At 31.8% G+C, this 23,629-nt stretch overlaps 2 protein-coding genes across 7 annotated transcripts; both read left to right on the forward strand.

Annotated features, from left to right (window-relative positions):
* The first annotated feature begins 871 nt into the window (after positions 1-871).
* Positions 872-10,713, forward strand: LOC123225570 (RAB11-binding protein RELCH homolog). 6 transcript variants are annotated; one of them, XM_044649627.1, is made up of 22 exons: positions 1,259-1,418; positions 1,518-1,863; positions 2,807-2,959; positions 3,470-3,648; positions 3,926-3,985; positions 4,157-4,264; positions 5,685-5,855; positions 5,937-6,494; positions 6,736-6,810; positions 6,899-7,027; positions 7,114-7,188; positions 7,288-7,497; positions 7,717-7,869; positions 7,967-8,178; positions 8,304-8,421; positions 8,533-8,665; positions 8,738-8,939; positions 9,017-9,122; positions 9,204-9,344; positions 9,429-9,552; positions 9,737-9,853; positions 10,116-10,713. In XM_044649627.1, the coding sequence occupies exons 2-22, from the start codon at positions 1,665-1,667 to the stop codon at positions 10,499-10,501; spliced, it is 3,609 nt and encodes a 1,202-aa protein (XP_044505562.1). In that variant the 5' UTR covers positions 1,259-1,418; positions 1,518-1,664; the 3' UTR covers positions 10,502-10,713. The 6 variants fall into 6 exon arrangements, with proteins under 6 accessions (XP_044505559.1, XP_044505562.1, XP_044505563.1 ...); XM_044649628.1 differs by having other exon boundaries at positions 8,307-8,421; XM_044649624.1 differs by lacking the exon at positions 1,259-1,418 and adding an exon at positions 872-1,101 and having other exon boundaries at positions 8,533-8,939.
* A 2,039-nt stretch (positions 10,714-12,752) lies between these two features.
* On the forward strand, positions 12,753-13,296 carry LOC123225571 (non-specific lipid-transfer protein 2-like). The gene has a single exon (XM_044649630.1). The coding sequence runs from the start codon at positions 12,839-12,841 to the stop codon at positions 13,127-13,129; it is 291 nt and encodes a 96-aa protein (XP_044505565.1). The 5' UTR covers positions 12,753-12,838; the 3' UTR covers positions 13,130-13,296.
* The last annotated feature ends 10,333 nt before the right edge of the window (positions 13,297-23,629 follow it).

Below are 23,629 nucleotides of genomic sequence, written 5' to 3' on the forward strand. Positions count from 1 at the left end.
ATTTTTCAAAACTCAGTCATCTCTCATAACTTTCAAAAATAGCAATTTCACCCTCACTCTTCAACTTTATCTTTTAACGTCATCTTCGACCCCCTCCTTCTCCTGGTGCGACTATGGTGGTGCAACGAAGAGATCTTCATCTCCTCATCGTATAGTGTGATAAAGAGATGAAGATTTCTTCGTCGCACAACCTAGATGACGAAGGATGATGTTTCATCGCTCGTCGCGTCGTCCTTCGTCTGTTCTTCTAGATTTGGATGACATTTCATCGTCTAGATCTGAGCGACGAAGGTTAGTCCTTCGTCGTTCTTTGTAGTCGGAGAAGAGAGATCGGTGGAAAGCGTCGATCGTTGATGGTAGTCAGAGGAGGAAGCAAACCCTAGGGGTGAAATCTAAACTTTTTAAATTTTGATGATGGGTTGAAGTATTAGTTTTTAGAACTCAGAGGGGGAAAATGACAAAATTTAAAAATTTTAAAATTTATACGTAAAATAATGATTATACCCCTATCTCCAATCAAAAATTTAGATAATAATTTGGTCATAAGTAAGAGTTTGAACCTTTTATCTCTTGTGAATGTGATTTTAAAATTTCATTAAAATTTAGATGAGAAATAGTTTTTTTCTCTTATTTTAAAAATATAAATATCATATAATTAAATATTATTTTATTTTAATTTAAAATTAATTTAATTATATTATTTTACTTCAAATATACAGAGACAAAATAAAATTACAGTAAAGTTGACAGAGAGAGGGTAAAGGTGAAATAGTATGAGAAGGTTGGAGCAACGTTGATGGAAAGTTGATAGATTTGGAGGTGAATTTAGATCGATGAGAACTTTAAGGAGAGTAGACTTGAAGTCGTTTATGATAGAAGAGCGGTGGGCTTCGAGGTCGTGGGTTGTTTATTTGGAAGCATGTAGAATGTTGGGAACAAACCATTGGCAAATGGATCGAAGGGAGTGAAAAACTGAAAAGGTAAAGAAAATAAAGGATTAGGCCTCGCGAGAAGAGAGGATTAAGAAAGATCGAGATGATTGGTATAATTGAGGGACCAGAAAGAGAGAGAGAGAAAGGAAAGGGGTATGTCGACGAGACGGTAGGATTTTTTAGCTGCTGTTAAATCACCGTCCAATTCTTTTACGTTTAAGTTTAACTAATTAAACTGAATAGTGGGTGTGAAAATGAAAACTTTCAAACTTAAAAGGTAGAAAGTTAGTTCATCAAAATTTGGGTAAAAAAATTTGGCCCTAAAAAAAAAAAGATTTTTAAGTTCCGTCACATGTCTGGTGCGAGGGAGGTGCAATTGTTTCTATCGCAAACCGTTGACATCTTGACGGTGTTTCAAATGCCGATGCCCAGATTTATCTGCAAAATAAATTGAAGATTATTTTATTCCTTATTATAATTTAGTTTGTATGTATCGTCATGGATTTAATAAGGAATGCGTGTAATTTCTGAAATTATTTTGAAAATAGTCCTAAAAAAATAATTGAAGTGTTTGATTTTACGCAGAATCCGAAGTTGACACTTCCAAAACCTACCGACTCTGTTGGTTTTACTGGTAACACCGAATCGCTTCTTCATTTTTTTCAACGACTCTGTACGGCAGCAGCAGACCAGTTCGTGGTTGGTATGAGCGTGATTACCAGAGAGTGAAGAATGGATATAGAGAGATCGTCGCTGTGCAATTGCGTGGTGAATTTCTTATTGGAAGAGAAATATCTGTTGACGGCGTTCGAGCTCTTACAAGAGCTCCTTGAAGATGGCAGAGACGATCAGGCCATTCGCCTCAAACAATTCTTTTCTGATTCAACTCAGTTCCCTCCCGATCTCATCTCTCGCTTCAACTCTCTTCGAGGTTACTCCAACTTCTTTATCTTTAAAATGCTCACTGTGCAAATCTAGAGATTCGAAGTTACAGTATGAAATTATAACGTTAAGACTCTGTGATCAGAAGCTTTTGCTTAGCTTTTACCTTATATAAACGATGCGTTTTGATTGTTGAACAGGAAATGTTGTTAGATTAGGCTATACTCTATATTGAGTCATAAAACTTAAAAACACCAGTGGTGACATGACATTCCGGTAAAATATAGTTTGTTGTTTCTTTGGTGGTGCTTGAGAAATCCTTATTTTGAGCATTCAAAGTTTATGAAACCATATTCAAGATTCATTGTACTGTGGGGAGCTTTTAGTTCTGATATTTGATTTTTATAGTGTGTGGGCTTCATTGTTCAGTGACAATGTAATGGAAGTTAAAATTTCATTTTTTGAATGGTCACTCAAAGGGAGATTACTTATTGATTGTAAATGAAGAAAAAAAAAAGAATTGATATTTGATGATCTTTAATCATATTTGTCTATTTAAACTAAATATTTGGGTGTCTTTTGTTATTGGATATGAACATAAGAAAAAGGCTTGTCATTAGAGTTGAAAACGTTAAGATGAAGTCAAATGATTGTGGAAAACTCAACTCCTTTCTTTGAGGGTTTATTAAATTTGTTTTTTTCACAGAGAAATTAGTAGTAGGTGTGCAGAAGGAAGAGTAGCATGACATTCACGAATAATGCAGTTAAAATGTCTGCGATGGAGAGAAGAGTGTTTTTTTTTTTTTTTCAGTAATCAACAACCAAATAATTTTGGTACAATCTTCTGAATAAACTTTGTCAGACAAGTACATGAATTCTCATAATTTACACCTTTATGGCAGCAAATGATGAACATTGTTGATATTGTACTGAAATATTTTCTGGGCAGCAATTTTGATGCTTTGGTGTCACTGTTTTATTTTGAATTGCAGTTGCAGATCCTCAGAGTTTACTAGAAGAGAAATTAGCACTGGAAGAAAAATTAGCAATTAGTGATTATGAACTCCGTTTAGCGCAAGAGGACATTACGAAATTAAAGACTGATATAAACAAAAAGACTGATTTACCACAGGATAATTTGCATGGTATGTTTTCTGTTTGGGCTTTGATATTTGGAACTGTGAAATTTTTCTGTTTCCCTCTGAATAACACCTAACACATTTTCTGCATTACTCTATGTTATTTGGTTAACTGTGATCATCATACATGAGTGCATCACTTGTCCATGATGCGTTACATTTTAGGAATTAATGGAACAATCTAGGGCCAATATTTGCCAAAAAATATATGGCTGCACATTAAGGAGTTTCTGTGCAAAAATAATGACACTTTTCTTCATTTTTAAGAGAAAAAAATTGACACTCATGCAGTTTTGTCTTGTCTTAAATTAGAATGTAGTTATACATCCCTCAGGATAAGTACTGCATAACAGTTGAATACTGATATCAATGTTTCTGTCCTTATTTAGAACAAATTATGGATCTTTAAGTAATAGTCCTCCTTTGGTATTAGCTTATACTCATTATGCTTACTTGTTAGCTAGCTCTATGCTTTAGCCTTTTGTGAATTCTTTTCACTATTAAATGCATTTACAGAGTTAGATGCTGATGACAATGTACAACATGGAACTGAGATCCAACGAAAGAAGAGGGATGCATTTTTATCTGATTTGGGTCCTTTGAAGGATAATGAACGTAGAGATCTTAACTGTGCTGTAAAGGAATATTTACTTCTAGCAGGGTACCGGCTTACAACAATGACTTTTTATGAAGAGGTATGTTAAATTTCAATGTATATTTCATTTTCTTTGTTCTCTTCCTTTCATAATTTTATTTAAGTTTTGTTTGTGAGAGTTGAATTCTGAAACTATTAATTTAGGGGAGATTTCACTGACCTCCTGTGAGGTTTTCTGATTGTTCTCAGTTCTCTTAATTGCAACAAGTTATGAGAATAGACAGGGACCTGCCTTGATTATGCAAATTGTTCATTTGTTTATTGACCTGCTTTTGACTTGAAGACAATTTCATTGTTATTTTTTATTTAATTTCCAGAAAGCTAAAAAAGACATATCATTGGTCAAAAGGAAAGTCAGTGAACAATTTGGAATGCAGGTCCATGCTTATCTTCAAAACTTGTAGTTCTTATGTGTTTAGTTTTTAACTTTATAGAAAATGTTGACATTAAGAGGTTAAAATTTTAAAAGTAGCTGAATGCGTGTCTGTCTATTTGTTTGAGTAGCTTGTATTAAATATGATCCTAAGTTGTCAATACTCTTATTTCAGGTTACAGACCAAAACTTAGATGTTTGGGAGAACACACCTGCATGTGTACCAGATGCCTTACGGCATTATTATTATCAGTATCTTTCATCCACTTCTGAGGCTGCTGAGGTATATTTTAAGACACAAGTCTAGTAGACTGGTTGCTTTTTATGCTTATATAGAGATGATAGTCAAAAGTTTTGTGTGCTTTTTTTTTGGGTTCACTGGGAGTAATACGAAGAGCTCAATGTGTGACCTGCGTTTTCTTTCTTCCCCTTGATGTGTATTATCTTCATGTTCCATTTCTTCTTAGGTGGGGTGCAAGATGTGGAGAGTAAATGATTAGTGCTGATATTTTTATTTTGATTTAGAAATTCTTTTGTCTGCATGAGTATCTGATTGATGTTTTACATAAGACAAATTTGTTATCCTTGCGGAATTTAGTTAGCTGGTCTTGATCTCAAAGAATTGTTATAGCCTATAAAAGTGATCTATTTATTTGTAGCCATGTTATCTACAAGAGTTGGAGGATTTAACGGATGCTTTTAACCATCAAACTGATAAGGATTTTTTATGGTGTTGATTGTTATTGGAGCTCATTGGTGTTTGAGTTTGATTATTGTATATTATCTTGATTTTCAAGAACAAAGAGAACACATAGCATATTTTTACATGTTTTTCATAGAGAAATGCATTGGAATGTAGTGTTTATTATTGCAAGATTTTTTGCCAACTTGTGTTAATTAGAGAAAAATGTTTTTCTCACTTTTTTAAGGTAGTCTTCCAACTTATGTCTCAACTAATACTTGATCAAACTGACACAACATTCCAATTAACTTAGTAGTTACCAATTGGCACTGATCTTTCAAGTTGCTTACATCTTGGTGACCACTCAAAAACCTTAAAAATATGGGTAGCAATCATTCTTAATATTGAAATTACTTCATTTGTGAAGTTTGCCCTTGTGATTTACCAGATAATAAGCTGAATATACAATCATGCTTCAAAACTCATGGCAATTGATACTTCGAACTGTGATTTATGTCATATGTTTTTTTGTTCATGTTAGTATGATACCATTTTGTACATACTTTTTGCTTTCTTACATTTTGACTGACTTTTATTTTTTTATGTAATGTTTAGTCCCTTAATTGTGAATGCATAAGTTAAATGCTCTTAGATTTTGAACATTGTAGTCTTGGATGATTGATATTAGTAATTTTCTGTATAATTATTATTATTTGGAAATAAAAATTTCATCTGTCATGGATGTGAAAATTTCTGCTTTTGTTAAATTACCTGTATATATATAGAATTTTCTTGTCACTATCTTGTCTGGAATTGTTGTGGTTATCAAATTTTTTTATCTCTTTGTTGATTTCTGGTCCATTGTTGAAGAAACCTCAATCTCTTCTTTAATTTAGTTTAGTAGTTTTTAATCCAAAAAATAAAAAATAGTGAAATTCCCCATATATATATATATATATATATATATATATATATATATATATATATATATATATATATTCAAACGCTCCTTATGCTGCAGGAGAAAATTGCTATGCTTCGAGAAAATGAGTCATTGCTAAAAGCGAATGAGAGTTTGAATATTGAAAAGGAGAGCTTACTGAAAAACAAAGAAGTTTCTGATGGTCAAATAAGTTTATTAACCAAATCATTAGAAGCAGTTCATAAGGATCTTAAGGAAAGGGAGAAATTGGTAAGTTCACTCTTTAACATTCTCGCAAGCATTTTCATTTAATACTCGTATGTAGGCATATTCACTTATGCACTCTTGCAGGTGCAAGATTTGAGGAAGGCTTTGGAGCACCAACGGAAGGAACTTAATGATTGCAGAGCTGAAATTACTGCACTCAAAATGCATATTGAAGGATCCTGTTCTTCACAGAATTTGGTAGCTCCTGATGTTGATGTTGTCCAATCCCAGTCCTTGGAAAAATACAAGGAAGAGATAAAAGCTTTGCGGATGGAAATTGAAAGATTAAAGGCAAAGAGTACTAATGCTCCTGACTCTGTAGGCTCTGTCTATTCTGAGTCTACACAGACAGAAGAGAAAGTAGTTGAAGTGGACGAAAATAAATCTGTAACCTCTTACCCAATTAGTATGGTTGAAGTTTTAAACAGTGAAGAAGTTCAGTCATTGGCTACTCAGATCCTTGATCATAGCACGATTAAACAACCTGAGGAAGCTTCACAAGAGGCATTGACAAATCTTTCAAATGCAAATAATGATTTAGAAAACAGTGAAAGTATTCTCAAACAGAATGATGAACCAACACCAGAGGACAGTGTGCTCAATTTGAAATCGGGCTGTCTTAGTGATGAAGCTGACAAAATGGCAAGTTCATTCTCCATATTTAGGATAGCATATCCTTTCACCTTGGAATTCTATCTTTTGTCTTTGTTTGGTAAGGAATTCATGTTGCAGTGTTTGTGAAATTGTGTCAAAATTGGGAATATTCTATGTTGATCAGCTACTGTTAAAAAAAAAAATTCTAGAACCTTGAAACCTTTTTCCCTTTCTTTCAATCTAAACTTCTTTGACACAATTTAGCTGAAATATTATTGTACTTTGACAGGGTTTAGGAACTATTCAGATCCTTGCAGATGCCTTGCCCAAGATTGTTCCTTATGTTCTGATAAACCATCGGGAGGTTTGCCTTGAATCAATTTATTTTTATGAATGCATGTCTCTGGAATTTTTGTGTCGAGATTTACTTCTCATAATTTTGTTAACTATAGGAGCTTCTTCCTCTGATAATGTGTGCAATTGAGCGCCATCCAGATGGCAGCACACGAGATACCCTGACCCATTCACTATTTAATTTGATCAAACGTCCAGATGAACAGCAGAGAAAAATTATAATGGATGTAGGTGACTGCCTGGAATACACATTTATATGTTCCCACAATCCTGTAGGTTGATCATAATCCTGCTTCATTTGTCTTCATTTCAGGCTTGTGTTACCCTTGCTAAGAATGTTGGAGAGATGAGAACAGAAATGGAATTGCTTCCTCAGTGTTGGGAACAGGTAAGTTCTGTTCATGCCTTTGGAGGGACCTCATAGTTTACTTAATGTATCTCATGTTCTTAATTTTTGGTTGCAATTTTCTTCTTTAATGGATCACAGATAAATCACATGTATGAAGAACGTCGGTTGCTTGTTGCACAATCATGTGGAGAGCTTGCAGAATTTGTCCGGCCTGAGATTCGTGATTCTCTTATATTGTCTATTGTGCAACAACTGATAGAAGATGCAGCAACTGTTGTACGAGAGGCTGCTGCTCATAATCTGGCCTTGCTGCTCCCACTCTTTCCGAATTTGGACAAATATTTCAAGGTCAGCCTCACTAAATATGCTTCGAGGCAATCATGGCGAAGAATTCTGACTTGACAGTTTGGCTACAATGTAAGCTCTAGAACAGGTTGATGACACATGGTCTAGGGATTGGAGCCTTTTGCCTTTACCCTAATATGATGGCTTACAAGAAAAGAAGTAAAAGAATAAAATTATACATATATGAAGCTTCTCCAACATCTCAATTCTGTTTGTTGATAGGTGGAGGATTTGATGTTCCAGTTGGTCTGTGATGCCTCAGGAGTGGTGGTAGAAACTACACTTAAAGAACTACTTCCTGCTGTGATAAATTGGGGAAACAAATTGGACCATATTTTGAGAGTGTTACTTTCCTATATCTTGAGCTCTGCTGAGGTATCTTGTTTGTTGCCATTGATTTCTCACTTGTAATTTCACAACTGGTTTGTGATGCTTTTTCCTCTTCAATGTTTTACTCTTCAAATATTTTCAGCATTGTCCACCTCTTTCTGGAGTCGAAGGGTCTATAGAGTCACATCTGCATGTTTTAGGTGAAAGGGAGCGGTGGAATATTGAAGTTCTACTGAGAATGCTGGTAGAATTGCTTCCTTTTGTGCAGCAGAATGCAATTGAGACATGTCCGTTTTCGGCTGCTTCAGTATCAGAGGGAGCTTTTCCTAGTTCCTTGCTTGAATTGTATGCCGGGTAAGCTCTGCTTTCTATTCAGTTCTTCTGATTATTTTGTTCATTTCTTGGAGGAAAAATTATTTGTTCTTTTGAAAAGAAACTACAACATTGAATACTTCTCTGAGATTCTTATATCTGTCTAGCGGACATGTTGATTGGCCAGCATTTGAATGGATGCATGCCAACTGCTTTCCTGATTTGATACAGCTGGCCTGCATGTTACCTCAGAAAGAAGATAATTTGAGAAACCTAGTTACTAAGGTATTTCTGTCTTATCGTGCTTTTTTACTTTGCATTGCTTGTCTTCATTTTGTTCTTTGCACTTGAGAATTTTTCTTCCATTTATTGCTAACCTGGAGAATGATGTTGCAGTTTTTGTTGGCTGTGTCAAAAAATTATGGAGATTCTTACCTAACACACATTATGCTGCCTGTATTCTTGGTAGCAGTTGGGGATAATGCTGATTTGACATATTTTCCTTCAACCATTCATTCAAGAATCAAAGGTAATGGACTCTTTATGTTTGTTGGTATTGTTTCAGATCTTGTTTTGTTATCTAATTGTTATTTGATTGCAGGTCTTAGGCCAAAAACTGCTGTGGCTGAGAAACTTGCTTCTATGTGTGTACTGCCGCTTCTCTTGGCTGGTGTTTTAGGCTCTCCTAGCAAACATGAACAATTAGCAGACTACTTGAGAAAGCTGTTAGTTGAAGGCGCCATGAAAGAGAATCATTCAGTGAAGTGCAGTGCTGAGATTAATAATGCCGTCCGCTTCGTCTGGTTGTTTAGTGATGTACAACTTTCAGCATTAATTATTTATATTTTTCTCCAACTTATCGATGTATTCTATAATGCAGCACATTTGAAGAATATCATGGTATGGTATTTAATATTTTGTGGGAAATGGTCGTCAGCTCCAATGTTGATATGAAAATCAATGCTTCCAATCTTTTGAAAGTTGTTGTAAGTTACACTACTATGATGTGTCATTGGCAGTTATCCCTAACATGAATTTTCGAAACATTGACTTCATTTATACCACAGGTACCATATATTGATGCAAAAGTTGCCTCTACTCATGTTCTTCCTGCATTGGTTACTCTTGGGTCTGACCAAAACCTGAATGTGAAGTATGCCAGCATAGATGCATTTGGAGCTGTGGCACAACATTTTAAAAATGACATGGTGTGAATTTTTTCGGTTTTGACTTAATGTTTAAATTATAATGCTGCAGTCTCTGACACTGCCCTAATAAATTTGACATTGTAGATTGTCGATAAGATTCGTGTTCAAATGGATGCTTTTCTTGAAGATGGATCCCATGAAGCAACTGTTGCTGTGGTCCGTGCATTGGCGGTAGCAGTACCGCATACAACTGATAGACTTAGAGATTATATCCTAAATGAGATATGTTCTTGCTTAAGTTTTGTTTTTGTTTTTTATTTTGGTTTCTTTGGGTTTTATTTTTTCTTTTTTTGTTGTGGAATATATGCATTGTTTCTAGCATTTCAGTATCTTACTGGTTTCATGTTGTCTAGGTCATCAGTTTAAACTGCTATTTCCTTAGCTTGATATACATTTGTTGTCCAAGATATTCCATCTTTCAGCAATACCAACTTCTTCAAGTGATCTTGTGCGTCGTCGTGAAAAAGCTAATGCTTACTGTGAATCAATTCGTGCTTTGGATGCTGCAGGTTTCCATCTTCTCAATTATATTTTCAGCATAACAAGTGCAGATGGTTATTTTAGTTTGTTCGAGTGAACATCAGCTGTCTTAAAATTAGATTAAAGAAATATAATTCATTAAATTGCATTTCTGAGTTTTTATGTTCATCTTACTTGAGACATTTCTGTTTTACAAACTACATTGCCTTTCTGTCAACTGCCTTAAATGCGGATTTGCATTTTCAGTTTTTGTTGTTTTGATGTTTAACTCAAATGCTGTGCTTGTTTTAGATCTTTCTGCTACCAGTGTCCGGGACTTCCTGATACCTGCCATACAAAACCTGTTAAAGGACCCTGATGCACTGGACCCAGCACACAAAGAAGCCATTGAAATAATATTGAAAGAAAGGTCTGGTGGAACTCTTGAGGCCATCAGTAAGGTAGTGGGTGCTCATCTAGGGATTGCATCGTCTGTTACCAGCTTCTTTGGTGAAGGCGGGCTATTAGGCAAGAAAGAAATTTCAGAGCCACTGCCACCACCACCTGAGCTAGTGGAGTCCTCATCCACAGTCACCTTGCCAGTTTCTCCGGCAGAGGATACTAGATTCAGGCGAATCATGAGGGGGAATTTCACAGACATGCTCAGGAGCAAAGGTAAGACTGCAGAAGATAAATGATGTTTTTTTTTTGGGTCTCCCAGTTCAGTTAAACAAAGACCACCGTGCCATTATTTCTTCTTTGTTATTTATTGACATTCTTAGTCCATGGGTAGTTTTCTCCAAATTCTTAGAATGCAGATGTGGATCTTAATGCTTCACCTGAACTTGGCGCCTTCAACTAACTTGGTCATCTTGTAAAACTTCCCTAGTAATGAATTATGATTGAGAAACTTGCAATGACTTAGTCCTATCTGGGTTGAGAGATGATCAAACCCATAACCAAGTAAATGAATGTTGAATCAAATAATTTTGCAAGGTGTATTTGGGGTTTGATTCTTCTAAGTTTATATGATCGAGTAAAAATATTTTAAAGTCAAGCTGTATGTACATCATGAGAAACATTCGGCAGAAAGTGACAAAGCAAAGGTGGAGTTAGGGTTGGATTCAACTTTAGATGAGTACAAACTCATTTAAGTTTGAGCTCGTCGAATTTCTCTCAAAGTTGTTTTATTTTGACTCTCTTAATGACAACCTAAATGAACTCCTCAATTAGCACTAACGTTGAAAGGCTGTCATCTGTAACCCTATTTACGATTGAATAATTGTATAGCCATGAAAAAGACTCTCATCTGTTTATCATAAATTCTTGCTGCCCCAACTGCCCACTGTTATGTCTGACTATCTGTTTAAGAGAAAAGAACATTATCCAATTAATGGCACCTTCTCACTTCCAAGATTTTAATGTTGATTGCTCAGGAATCATTATTTTACTGGTTTGTTTGTGGCTCCATGCGCCAACTCCCCCACATTTAAAGGACGATGGTAGTCCCCTAACCGATTACCAAATTATGCATCTAAACATTAATGAGGGACATGGAAAATGCACCGCCAAATCCATTCTTGGGATCTTTATTTAGCAGATACGTCCACTGCACATGTCTGACGGGTTTGAATTTTTCGAATTATATTGGATTAATATTAATTAAATAATTATTCTATACCGAACTCGGTTAGGTATTATTTAATCCTTCACCTGACAAATATCATTTTAACACTTATATTGTGAAACATCAACACTTCATTCTGGTAAATTTGAAAAATTACATTTTAATCAGCCAAAGGATTTATTCCCACCCAAGTTTTGATGCATTTCTAAAATCATACTTATGAAGTTTGAAAAACCCATAGTCCGACCTATGGACCAATTATCATTAAAATTTTTTGTTTGAAATAGGGATAAAATTGTTATTTTATTAATAATATTAAAAAAATATAAAATTCATTACATTTTCTTTCTAAGTTTTAAAAATTAACAACTTCATTACTACTTAAAGTTTTCTAACTTTGAAAAGTCACGATTTCCCCCCCAAACCTAAGGTTTTTCTTCACCCTTTCGACCACTATCTCAGAAGCCCACATCCTCTCCTCTCAACCTTAAAACATTAGTTGACTTACGATGGGATATGAAGGCCTCTTCTCTCCAGATCTTTTTTTCTTTGACGAAGAGACTATCTCAGATCTGTTCGTCAGAGATGAAGAGGGAAGACATCGATCAATGTTTTAGGATGGAGAGGGGAGGTTATTGGGCATTGGAGATGATAGTTGGAGAAGAGAATAAAAAAACCCTAGGTTTTGTTGGGGGGGGGGGGGGGGAATATAACTTTTCAAAGTTAGAAAACTTAACTTTAGGTAAGGGTGAAATTGTTAGTTTTTAAAACTTAAGAAAAAAATGTAATAAATTTTATATATTTTCAATATTATTAATAAAATGACGATTTTACCTTTATCTTTAATAGAAAATTTTAACACTAATTGAGTTATAAGTAGAACTTTAAATTTTTTAAATTTTATAAATATGACTTTAAAAACATATCAAAACTTAGGTAAAAAATAGCCCTTTACCATTTTAATCTAAAGAGCAATTCTCATTTTATTTGAGATGGTTGGTTACATCCGATTAACCCTAATTTTTAATTTTTTAAAAAAATGTTCTTTTCAATAGTTTCCAAATTAATTTTTAATTTTATAATGATATATTATTATATAATTAAATGTTATTTTATTTTTAATTTTAAATTATTTAATCATGTTTATGCATAAAGATTGTGAATATAATTTTATTCAATTATTTCATACGGCCTGTTTGAGTAGTTTGCTTCCTGATGGGCTCATTTCAACGAAATGGGACCAATGCTATTAAATTCACCAGGTCCCATCTCATTTAATTCATTTCCGCACTGGTCACACTTGCTTCATTCTTCCTCTATAAATTGACTACTCAGAACCACTATCTCGTCGCCAACCTCAATCAATTTCTACTCTTAGTATCATCAATCAAAGGCTCCTGCATCAATAATGAAGAAGATCAACGCAGCTCTTTTTGCAGTGTTGAGTCTGGTGGTCACACTCTCACTACTTAAGGAAGTGTATTTGGCAGAAGCAGCATGCAGCGCGACGGAGTTAAGCTCATGTGCACCAGCTTTCACATCGTCGTCGCCACCTTCGGCCGTTTGCTGCAGCAAGCTCAAGGCGCAGAAGCCGTGCTTCTGTCAGTACTTGAAGGATCCAAATCTGAAGCAATATGTGAGCTCTCCCAATGCTAAGAAAGTTGCCAGTACTTGCGGTGTCACCTTGCCTAAATGTTAAATCAAAGCTTATTATCATAAGCTTATGAACGTGAGTTTTATTATGAATAAATAAGGAGTAATAGTAATAGTAATAGTAAAGAACGGTGTGTTTTGTTTATCCTTATGTGTACTCCACGTCTCTACTCACGGAGATGAAATAATATTTAACTGTTTTGTGTTTGTTTATTTACTCTTTACTCTCTCTCTCTCCTTTTTTTTTTTTAATTTTTTTTATAATCGGGTTAAATATTTTATTTTTAATTTAAAATCATTCAATCATATAATAACATATATTAAATATATATTTATTTATATATTTAAAATTAATATATATAATTTTATTATTATTTTTTAGATGAAGTAATAATTTAATAACCTTAAAAATGATGAGAGTGACTTCGGTGAAAAATTAAAACATTGTTTTAAAAATATTTTATGGTACAAAGGGGAGTGTAACCTTAATTAAATGATAGGATTTTATTTATATTTGAGGTAGATTTATCTTTGATCAAATTGGTTATTTGTGTTTTGAGATAATATTAATTTTAATATAATATTATGTCATTAGTTATTTAGATGAATACCCATAATTTAATGGTTAGGTATTGTCTATGACATTATTTATCGAGCCATACACTAAAATCATTAGCTCTTCGTTGAATAGTATAGTTAAGTTTATATTGACACTAACCCTAATAGTGTCGTAATAGACATACCCTTAAATCTCTTGGGTACACCAATGGCGGATTTTTGCAGCAATCCTTGGGCTCCTTGTGCTACACCGATGCTCAATTGGTGTACCAATATTGGGTACACAAGTTGTTTGGCTCTAATTATGCTTCCGCCTGTTTAACAAAGCAAATGGTTGTGCGATTTGTACCTCAGTCTACATCTTGGATCTAATAATACCAATCATAACAAAACTAGAAAAATCACTCACACAACACAAAAAAGGACACCACGCACCAATAGAGAAATTTGAGGAATCGAGAATACTTAGAATAACTAAAATAATAAAATTATGTATACATATATGTGTATGCACATGGATATTTTATGATGTAATTGGATGATTTTAAATTAATGATAAAATAACACTCAATCATATGATGATACATTTATATATGTATATATATTTATATATCAAAAGTGTCTACATGTAATATTGCTCCAAAATTAATACATGATAAATTAATAAGTAATATTATGTGTATCTAATTTGGATATACAATTATATACATACTTATATATGTCATTATATGATTAAGTGTTATTTTATTTTTATTTTAAAATTATTCAATTATATAATGACATATATAAATATATACATATTTATTATATCTAAAATGAGTATATATAATTTTATTATAAATAAATGTTTAATTAATTGGAGGAAAAATTGCTAGTTAATGTCTTTTGAATATGTTTTTAGATAAAGTTTGAGTCAAAATATCTTAACAAATTAAGAGTAATACTATGTTTATATATATATATAAAATTAGATATCATTTTATCTTTAATTAAAAATTATTTAATTATATAATGACACATATAAATATATATATTTATGTATTTAAAATTGATAAATATATATATTTATATATTTAAAATAGGTATATATCATTTTGTTAAAAAATAAAATAAAAAAATAATTTAATTATTTTTGTCACTTTCCTCCTTATCAACCTATAAAACGAAAATTAACCCTTAAGATGTTTTTATTGATTATATTCAAAACATATTATAATCTACTAGTTAGTAATGATCGGTATTGATAAATTTTCTGAAAAAGAAAATTACTTTTACGATTATCTTAACGTGTGTCCAAAGTATACATCTAAAGAACAATGCAATACAAAAGATTTAACATTATGATGAATCAGAAATTGATTTTTCTTTTTTTTGGCCTTTTCTGCATGGTACGTATGGAATAAGTAAATCTTCTGCTGATTCAAAGACACTAAGACAAGCTTGTAAACTAAGAAAACCAACCGGAAGAAAAGGGGTGTTTTCTACAGTTTGGGGTTATGAAAAGACAAGGCAGGTGAGGGTTCATCTCGGAGAAGGTCCAGCTAAATCAGCTTAGAAAATAGGGAAAAGGACTATTTCCCACCCATTTTTTCCCTCATTCTCAAATCTATATTTACGACTGATAAAAAATCTCTTTTTTCACCCATAACTAAACTATCGTCTAATTTTTTAGTTAGGAATAGGGGTAAAATCGTTATTTTACTATTTAAAACCTTAAAATTTTAAAATTTCACCATTTACCCTTTCCAGGTTTTAAAAACTAACGCCTCAACCCATCCTCAAAGTTTAAAAAGTTTAGATTTTATCCCTAGGGTTTGTTTTCTTCTCTGGCCACTATTGACAATCGACGCATTCCAGCGATCTCTTATCTCCGACTATAAAGGATGATGAATCCAGATTTGAAAGAATAGACGAAGGACGACGTTTCATCGTCGTGTCTGGACGACGTGACGAGCGACGAAGGACAACCAAGCGTCGTCCTTCGTCGTCTGGGTGGAGCGACGAAAAGAGATCTCTTCATCACACTATGTGACAAGAAGATGAAAATCTCTTCTTCGCACCACCGTCTGGGGGACGACATCAGAAGATGAAGTTGAAGAATGAGGGTGAAACTGCTATTTTTGAAAGTTATTGGGGGCGGCTGCATTTTGAAAAATATGGAAACCCTAGGTTTAGGGGTGAAAATGTTATTTTTCAAAATTTAAAAACTTTAGGTAAAGATGAAATGTTAGTTTCTAAAATCTAAGGGGGTGAAAAGTAATGAACTTTATAACTTTTTAATATAAACAGTAAAATAACGATTTTACCCCTATTTCTAACTGAAAAATTGGACGATAGTTTGGTCATGGGTGGGAAAAAAGTTTTTCATTTGTCGTGAGTATAAGTTTGAGATTGACCTAAAAAATGGGTGGGAAATAGTCCTTTTCCCTAGAAAATATTTGCAGATAAAATTCTAGATGCACCCATAATAATATACATGGGTTTATCAATGAGAACAATGTGCGGCCAGTAGCGGCAAATTCATAGATACTACATAAAGGTAAGAATTAAATAAAAATATAAATATAAAAGATTGATTAAAAATAATAAAATATAAAAATAATCAATATAAGATTTTAAAGATTATTTTAATATTTTTAATATATTAAACTATAAATTTGTTGAAACCTAAAGATATTAAACTATTAATTTATCAATTCAATAGGGATAACTACTCATTATTCAAATCTAATAAGGGGTTAAGTAACCCTCTTTAACCCTTTTAGATTCGCCGATAATGGCAAAATTTATTTATTATATGCTCCTAACTAAAATAAGGATAGTGTCGGTGAAAAACAAAAATAAAATATATTATTTTATTAACGTTCAAAATTAGTCATCACAATTTGTGATTTATAGGGTTAAATATGCTTAAATTTTCAAACAAGAAATAGTAAAACATATATATTAAAGGAATTATTTTGATATTTTTAACATATTAAATTACAAATTTTTTAAAACTTAAAAAGATATTAAACTACTAATTTGTCAATCCAGTGGAGTTAACTACTAATTATTCAAATTCAAGAGAGGTCAGATAATCATTCTTAACCTTTCCTAGGTCCATTCTGATGGCAAAATTCATTTATTATACAATAAAACTATGTATACATATTTTTGATACATAATTTGTGTATACAGATGAGATATTATTATGTGATTGGATATTTCTTTATCATATGATGATATGTGTTTTAAAATCACCTAATTACATGACAATATATCACTGTATACATGAATTATGTATAAAAAATGAGTACACATAGTATTGCTCTTTATTATATACTCTTAATTAAAATGAGGGCGACTTGGGCGAAAAACAGAAGCAAAATGTGTTGTTTCATTAATATTCAAAATTAGTGATCAGAACTTGTGATTTAAAGAGTTAAATATGATTCAATTTTCAAACAAGAAACAGTAAAATATATATATATTAAAGGAATTAAAGAGTAATTGGATCCCACAAGTGGCTTCATTAGTGGGATGACTATAATTTTTAAGTAATATCATACAAATTACCCTTAAAAACACCGAGTGAAAGGTGGTGAGAGATCAAAACAAAAATGTTTAATTTTCAATCCTCATGAAAGATATGATATTGGAAAATTCCACGAAATTAAATGCAAGAAATTAGAAAAAACATGATGGAAACAACAATCTAATCTTATTAAATTCATCAGCTTCCTCTATAAATTCAGAGACGAATTTAGCCAGAAGCACCATCTCCAAGCTCTTTTATTAATAGATTTCTACTTGTCTTAATATTCACCAATTCAATTCTGAGGCAATGAAGAAGATCAGCGTAGCTCTTATGTTGAGTTTGGTGGTGATGGTATTGATTAAGGAAGTGCATCTTGCAGAGGCAGCATGCAACCCAATGGAGTTGACATCATGCGCCTCATCGGTGGGTTCTGCAGGAAAACCGTCGCGAGCTTGCTGCAGCAAGCTCAGGAAACAGAAGTCATGCCTTTGTGGGTACCTCAAGGACCCAAATCTGAGGAAATATGTCAACCTTCCCGATGCTAGAAAGGTTCTCGGTGCATGCGGTATTACGTTGCCTAAATGTTAATTAATCGAAGCTTTTTTATTAGCAGTTTATGTTATTAATGAATAAGGAGTATGCATAAAGCATGTTATGTTTTCTATACGAATAAAACTATATATATTTATAAATTTTATGAGCTTATTTATGTAAACTGGGATGATAATATATATGTAGAAGGATGATGAAATTATTTATCTTTTTTTTTTTTAATTTTATTTTAGAATCAATCAATTATATATTGTCATATTAAATTATTTAGATAATACTCTTTTCATACTAAACTTCTTATCTCTTACTTATATGTGGAGATGAGAATAGGAAAATGGTATGTTGTTTGCATTGTGTATTCCACATCTCTAGTCATGGAGGTAGAAGATGAAATATGTATACATGTACTAAACTAATTAGTACATGGATTATTGGGTTGTGATTAAATATATGGGTTGGATTATTATGTTCTTATATTTATCCAATCTATCGTAATTACAATAATGTATTTTTATATTATATAATTTATAATTACCGATATAAATTAATATATATTTTTAGATAAAAGATGATATAAAAAGGATTTATCTAAAAAATCTTAATTTTTAAAGAGGTATTTGTAATATATAATGGTATAACAATTAAAATTTTTTTATTATTTTATTTTTAAAAATATATATCTTACAAATTAAAACGATATAATATATAATACACAATTAAAAAGAATTAGTTTTTAATATATTATATAATATATGATCCAACTATCATAATATAATATTTATAAATTATAATACATATGTGTAAATTTTTACGTACGATTTTTTATATTTTATTGGCTTGATTTTCGTTATCACATAACCATTATAATTTTCTGCCATAAGTGATATCTAATAAAATTTTAAAAGAAAAGTTCTCATTTATTTTAAAATTTTATAAAAATTAAGAATGTTTAAAAATCAATTTAAGTGAACCAACTCACCAAAAAGCCCACAGTAACATGATGTAGGATACTATGAGTTGTGGCCCAATCTTTAGCTTTGAGACAAGGTCTTGTCAAAACCCACTATTCGATGGGTCTTGACACGCCACAACATGGCTCGTTGCATGATGAATTACACCAAATTAGGCATGTCCCAACCCAAACCTATTGTGGCGACAATGCCATAGCTAAACCAAATGCATCTTAATTACTACCCAAAATGTTTTGGCAGACTCAGAAGATACACCTACCATATATTTCACCACCATTACAAATCCAAAATTTCCTTATTTAACCACTACTCAATGACCAACACTTGTCCCATGTATAATCACAACAAAAGATACCTTATTTAAAACTCTAAATCTGTTGGTGGGCTCACGGGAATTATTTCAATACCACCATCTCAACCCATCTATGAATTCTAGCTTAGTTAAGCTATCTCTCACCTATCAATATAGATAGCAATATTGCAAGCAATTCAATTCAAGAAAATGAGGAGGGTTTGTGGTGATTTCTTCATGGTGGTGGCCGTGTTGGTTGTTTTGTTGATGGCTTCTAAGGAGGTGTGTGTCATGTCCCAGCAGGGATGCGATATCACGAAGTTGATGCCATGTTTATCTGCAGTGATAACCCCGGCTCAGCCGACAGAACTTTGTTGCAAGAAATTGGAGAGTCAAACACAATGCTATTGTAAATTCATAAAAGACCCAGCTTTCAGTCGTTTTGCTATTGCTATCCCTGTAGTAACTCAAAAGTTATCCACTGCGTGTGGTATTAAGATGCCCAAGTGTTGATCAGTTTCCTGTTCATCAATGGCAAATCTCAAAGGAATTTATTGTTTTTTAATAATAATATAATATCATCTTTCAATATGAATATTATCATCAATATTATTCTATTAATGTTTTTCTTTATAAATTTATAGTGCTAAAAACCGAAAGTATAAATATGTGTAATGCACTCACTATATTCATTTTGCTTTTTATTAATAAAATAAAGAGGAAAATTAATTAAAATAAGGCTAAAAGACTTATTCCCACCTAAGGTATAGTAAAATCTCAAAGTTCCACCCTTCAACTTTAAAAAATCTAAACACCCACTCATGAATTAAAATCTGTTAAAATTTTTAGTTAGGCTAAAGGTAAAATCGTTATTTAATAATAATATTTTAAAAATAAAAATTTATATTATTTTATCCATTTAATTTGGAAAGCTAATAATTTCTCCTAAAATTAAATTTTAAAAATTGACATTTCCCCCTTACCTAGGGTTTCAAATTTTGTCGTTGAATTTTTGACAAACGACGGTCGATCTCTCTCGCTCCCGAAGACTGCTATCCCTAAATTGATGACGTGTAGATTTGACAAAATTTAGATTAAGAGTCAAAATTCTTCATCTAAACCTTCGTCGTTCAGACAAAGTCATTTTCATTTAAATAATGATGATGGTCCAGACGAGAAGTCGTCCTCCTCCGAACAAGCATGACTCCTTGTTTGGACTGTCATCATCATTTAGACAAAATTGACTTTGTTTAAACGATAAAAGTCTAGATGAAGAGTTTTAACTCTTTATCTAGATTTTGTTTGGATTTTATCAAATCCATATGTTATCAGTTAGAGGGAGAAAAGTCACCAAGAGGGAGAGAAATTGGTTGTCATTCATAGGAAATTCGATTGTGAAATTTGAAACCTTAAGTAGGGAAAAAATGTCACTTTTTAAAACTTAATTTTGGAGAGAAAATTGTTAGTTTTTCAAATTAAGAGGGTAAAATGATATAAACTTTTATTTTCTTAAATATTATTATTAAATAATGATTTTATCTTTGACCCTAACTGAAAATTTTAGTAGAATTTAGTTTATCGGTGAATGTTTGAGTTTTTGAAAGTTGAATAGTGGAACTTGGGATTTACTATACCTTGGGTGGGAATAAGTCATTTGGCCTTAAAATAATTATTTTAGGGGAATGCATACAATTTTAGCCAATATACTCTAAGGGTCAATTTGGTTGGAAGATTTAAATATTACTTTAGTAAAATATTTTTTATTACTTCTATTAATTTGTTTGGTTTGTAAAATAATAAAAGATTCCAGTAACTTTTCATTATCGATGGTGATGTGATAGATAATATAGAAGTTAATTTGATTATTACTTCTATTTTAAGTATTAAAAGATTCACATGGTAATCTTAATTATTATTACTATTTTATCTTTATTTATTAATTTTTTAGGATAAAATTACCCTCAATTTTTAATTCAAATAATAAATAATATTAAAAATATTTTGTATACCCATTAATCTTTCATATAATAAATAAAATAATATATTAATATTTTTTTATTACTTCTAACCAAACACAATAATTATTTATATATACCAAGTTTACCAAACATAGTAATATACTTATATTTAGTAATCTTCAAGATAACTTTTCAATTTCAATAATAAAATATTTTTCAAACCAAATGTCTCCTAAGGGGGCGTTTGGTTCAGGGAATGTTTTATTACTAAAAATGAAAGATTACCATTACGATAGATTACTTGAAAGATTACTGGGTATAAATTATGACTATGTTTGGTTATAATATTATTTATAAATGATTACTGTGTTTGGTTAGTAGTAATGAATGAATACCAAATATATAATTGACCTAAATACCCTTGAAAAGATTACTGGGTATAAATTAATACTGTGTTTGGTTAGATTAACATTTGTAATGTTTGAAAATTTTTTTTCTTGTGCATATACTCAAACATTTCTCATATTAATACATATAATTTTTTTTATTGAATTAAATCTCACAGGTCTCTAAATATTATACAAAATAAATAAATAACTAACATTTAATCCATCTGAAAGTTGTGAGATTTAATTCAATAAATTAATATTGTGTTTACTAACAAAATGAAAGCTGAAAGAATTAGACAGTTTATATATATATGTCTTACTTACCAATAAAACCACTAATCAGAAATTGAAATTATGTTAAACACAAAGTTTACAATGTTCCAAAACCAAGAACATATAAATTAGTTTACAAGTCACTCCATAACAAATATTACTAACTAACATCAACACAATAAAAGAAAGTATTACAATTAGTTTACAAGTCACTCCAAAAGGCTGGACATTTTGCAGCTGAAAGGGGCAAGGACAACAAGCCAACAAGATTGGAACCATTTCCACCAGGACGAAAAATTAGAAAGCACCAATTTTGAAACTTTCATGTAGCCAGTTGTGACAGCTACACAATAGGCTGAACATAACTTTATATGGCACTGGAATGCAGGAGGCAAAGGAGCAATTGGAAATCCTAGGCTCCAGAGCATAGTAGTACATGGATTATTGGGTTATGATTAAATATATGGCTTGGATTATTATGTTCTTATATTTATCCAATCTATCGTAATTACAGTAATGTATTTTTATATTGTATAATTCATAATTATTGATATAAATTAATATATATTTTTAGATAAAGACTGATATGAAAAAGATTTATCTAAAAAATCTTAATTTTTAAAGAGGTATTTGTAATATATAATAATATAACAATTAAAATTTTTTTATTATTTTGTTAATGTTTTATTATTTTATTTTTAAAAAAATATATCTTACAAATCAAAACGATATAATATATAATACATAATAAAAAAAATTAGATTTAATTTATTATATAATATGTGATTCAACTATCATAATATAATATTTGTAAGTTATAATACATATGTATAAATTTTTACATACGGTTTTTCATATTTTATTGGCTTGATTTTCGTTATCACATAACCATTATAATTTTCCGCCATAAGTGATATCTAATAAAATTTTAAAAGAAAAGTTCTCATTTATTTTAAAATTTTATAAAAATTAAAAATTTTTAAAAATCAATTTAAGTGAACCAACTCACCAAAAAGCCCACAGTAACATGATGCAGGATGCTATGAGTTGTGGCCCAATCTTTAGCTTTGAGACAGGGACAGGGTCTTGTCAAAACCCACTATTCGCTGGGTCTTGACACGCCACAACATGGCTCGTTACACAATGAATTACACCATATTGGGCATTTCCCAAACCTATTGTGGCGACAATGCCATAACTAAACCAAATGCATCTTAATTACGACCCAAAATGTGTTGGCAGAGTCACAAGATATACCTACCATATATTTCACCACCATTACAAATCCAAAATTTCCTTATTTAACCACTACTCATTGACCAACACTTGTTCCATGTATAATCACAACAAAAGATACCTTTTTTAAAACTCTAAAACTGTTGGCTGGCTCACGGGAATTATTTCAATACCACCATCTCAACCCATCTATAAATTCTAGCTTAGTTAAGCTATCTCCCACCTGTCAATATAGATAGCAATACTGCAAGCGATTCAATTCAAGAAAATGAGGAGGGTTTGTGGTGATTTCGTCATGGTGGTGGCCATGTTGGTTGTTTTCTTGATGGCTTCTAAGGAGGTGTGTGTCATGTCCCAGCAGGGATGCGATATCACGGAGTTGAGGCCATGTTTACCTGCAGTGACATCCCCGGCTCAGCCGACAGCAATTTGTTGCAGCAAATTGAAGAGTCAAACACAATGCTTTTGTAAATACTTAAAAGACCCAGCTTTCAGTCATTTTGCTACCCCTGAAGTAACTCAAAAGTTAACCACCGCGTGTGGTATTAAGATACCTAAGTGTTAATTAGTTTCCTGTTCATCAATGGCAAATCTTAAAGGAGTTTATTGTTTTTTAATAATAATATAATATCATCTTTCAATATGAATATTATCATCAATATTATTCTATTAATGTTTTTCTTTATAAATTCATAGTGCTAAAAACCGAAAGTATAAATATATGTGTAATGCACTCACTATATTCATTTTGCTTTTTATTAATAAAATAAAGAGGAAAATTAATTAAAATAAGGCTA

This window comes from Mangifera indica, chromosome 9 (genome assembly GCF_011075055.1).
Source record: "Mangifera indica cultivar Alphonso chromosome 9, CATAS_Mindica_2.1, whole genome shotgun sequence".
Classification (NCBI taxonomy): Eukaryota; Viridiplantae; Streptophyta; class Magnoliopsida; order Sapindales; family Anacardiaceae; genus Mangifera; species Mangifera indica.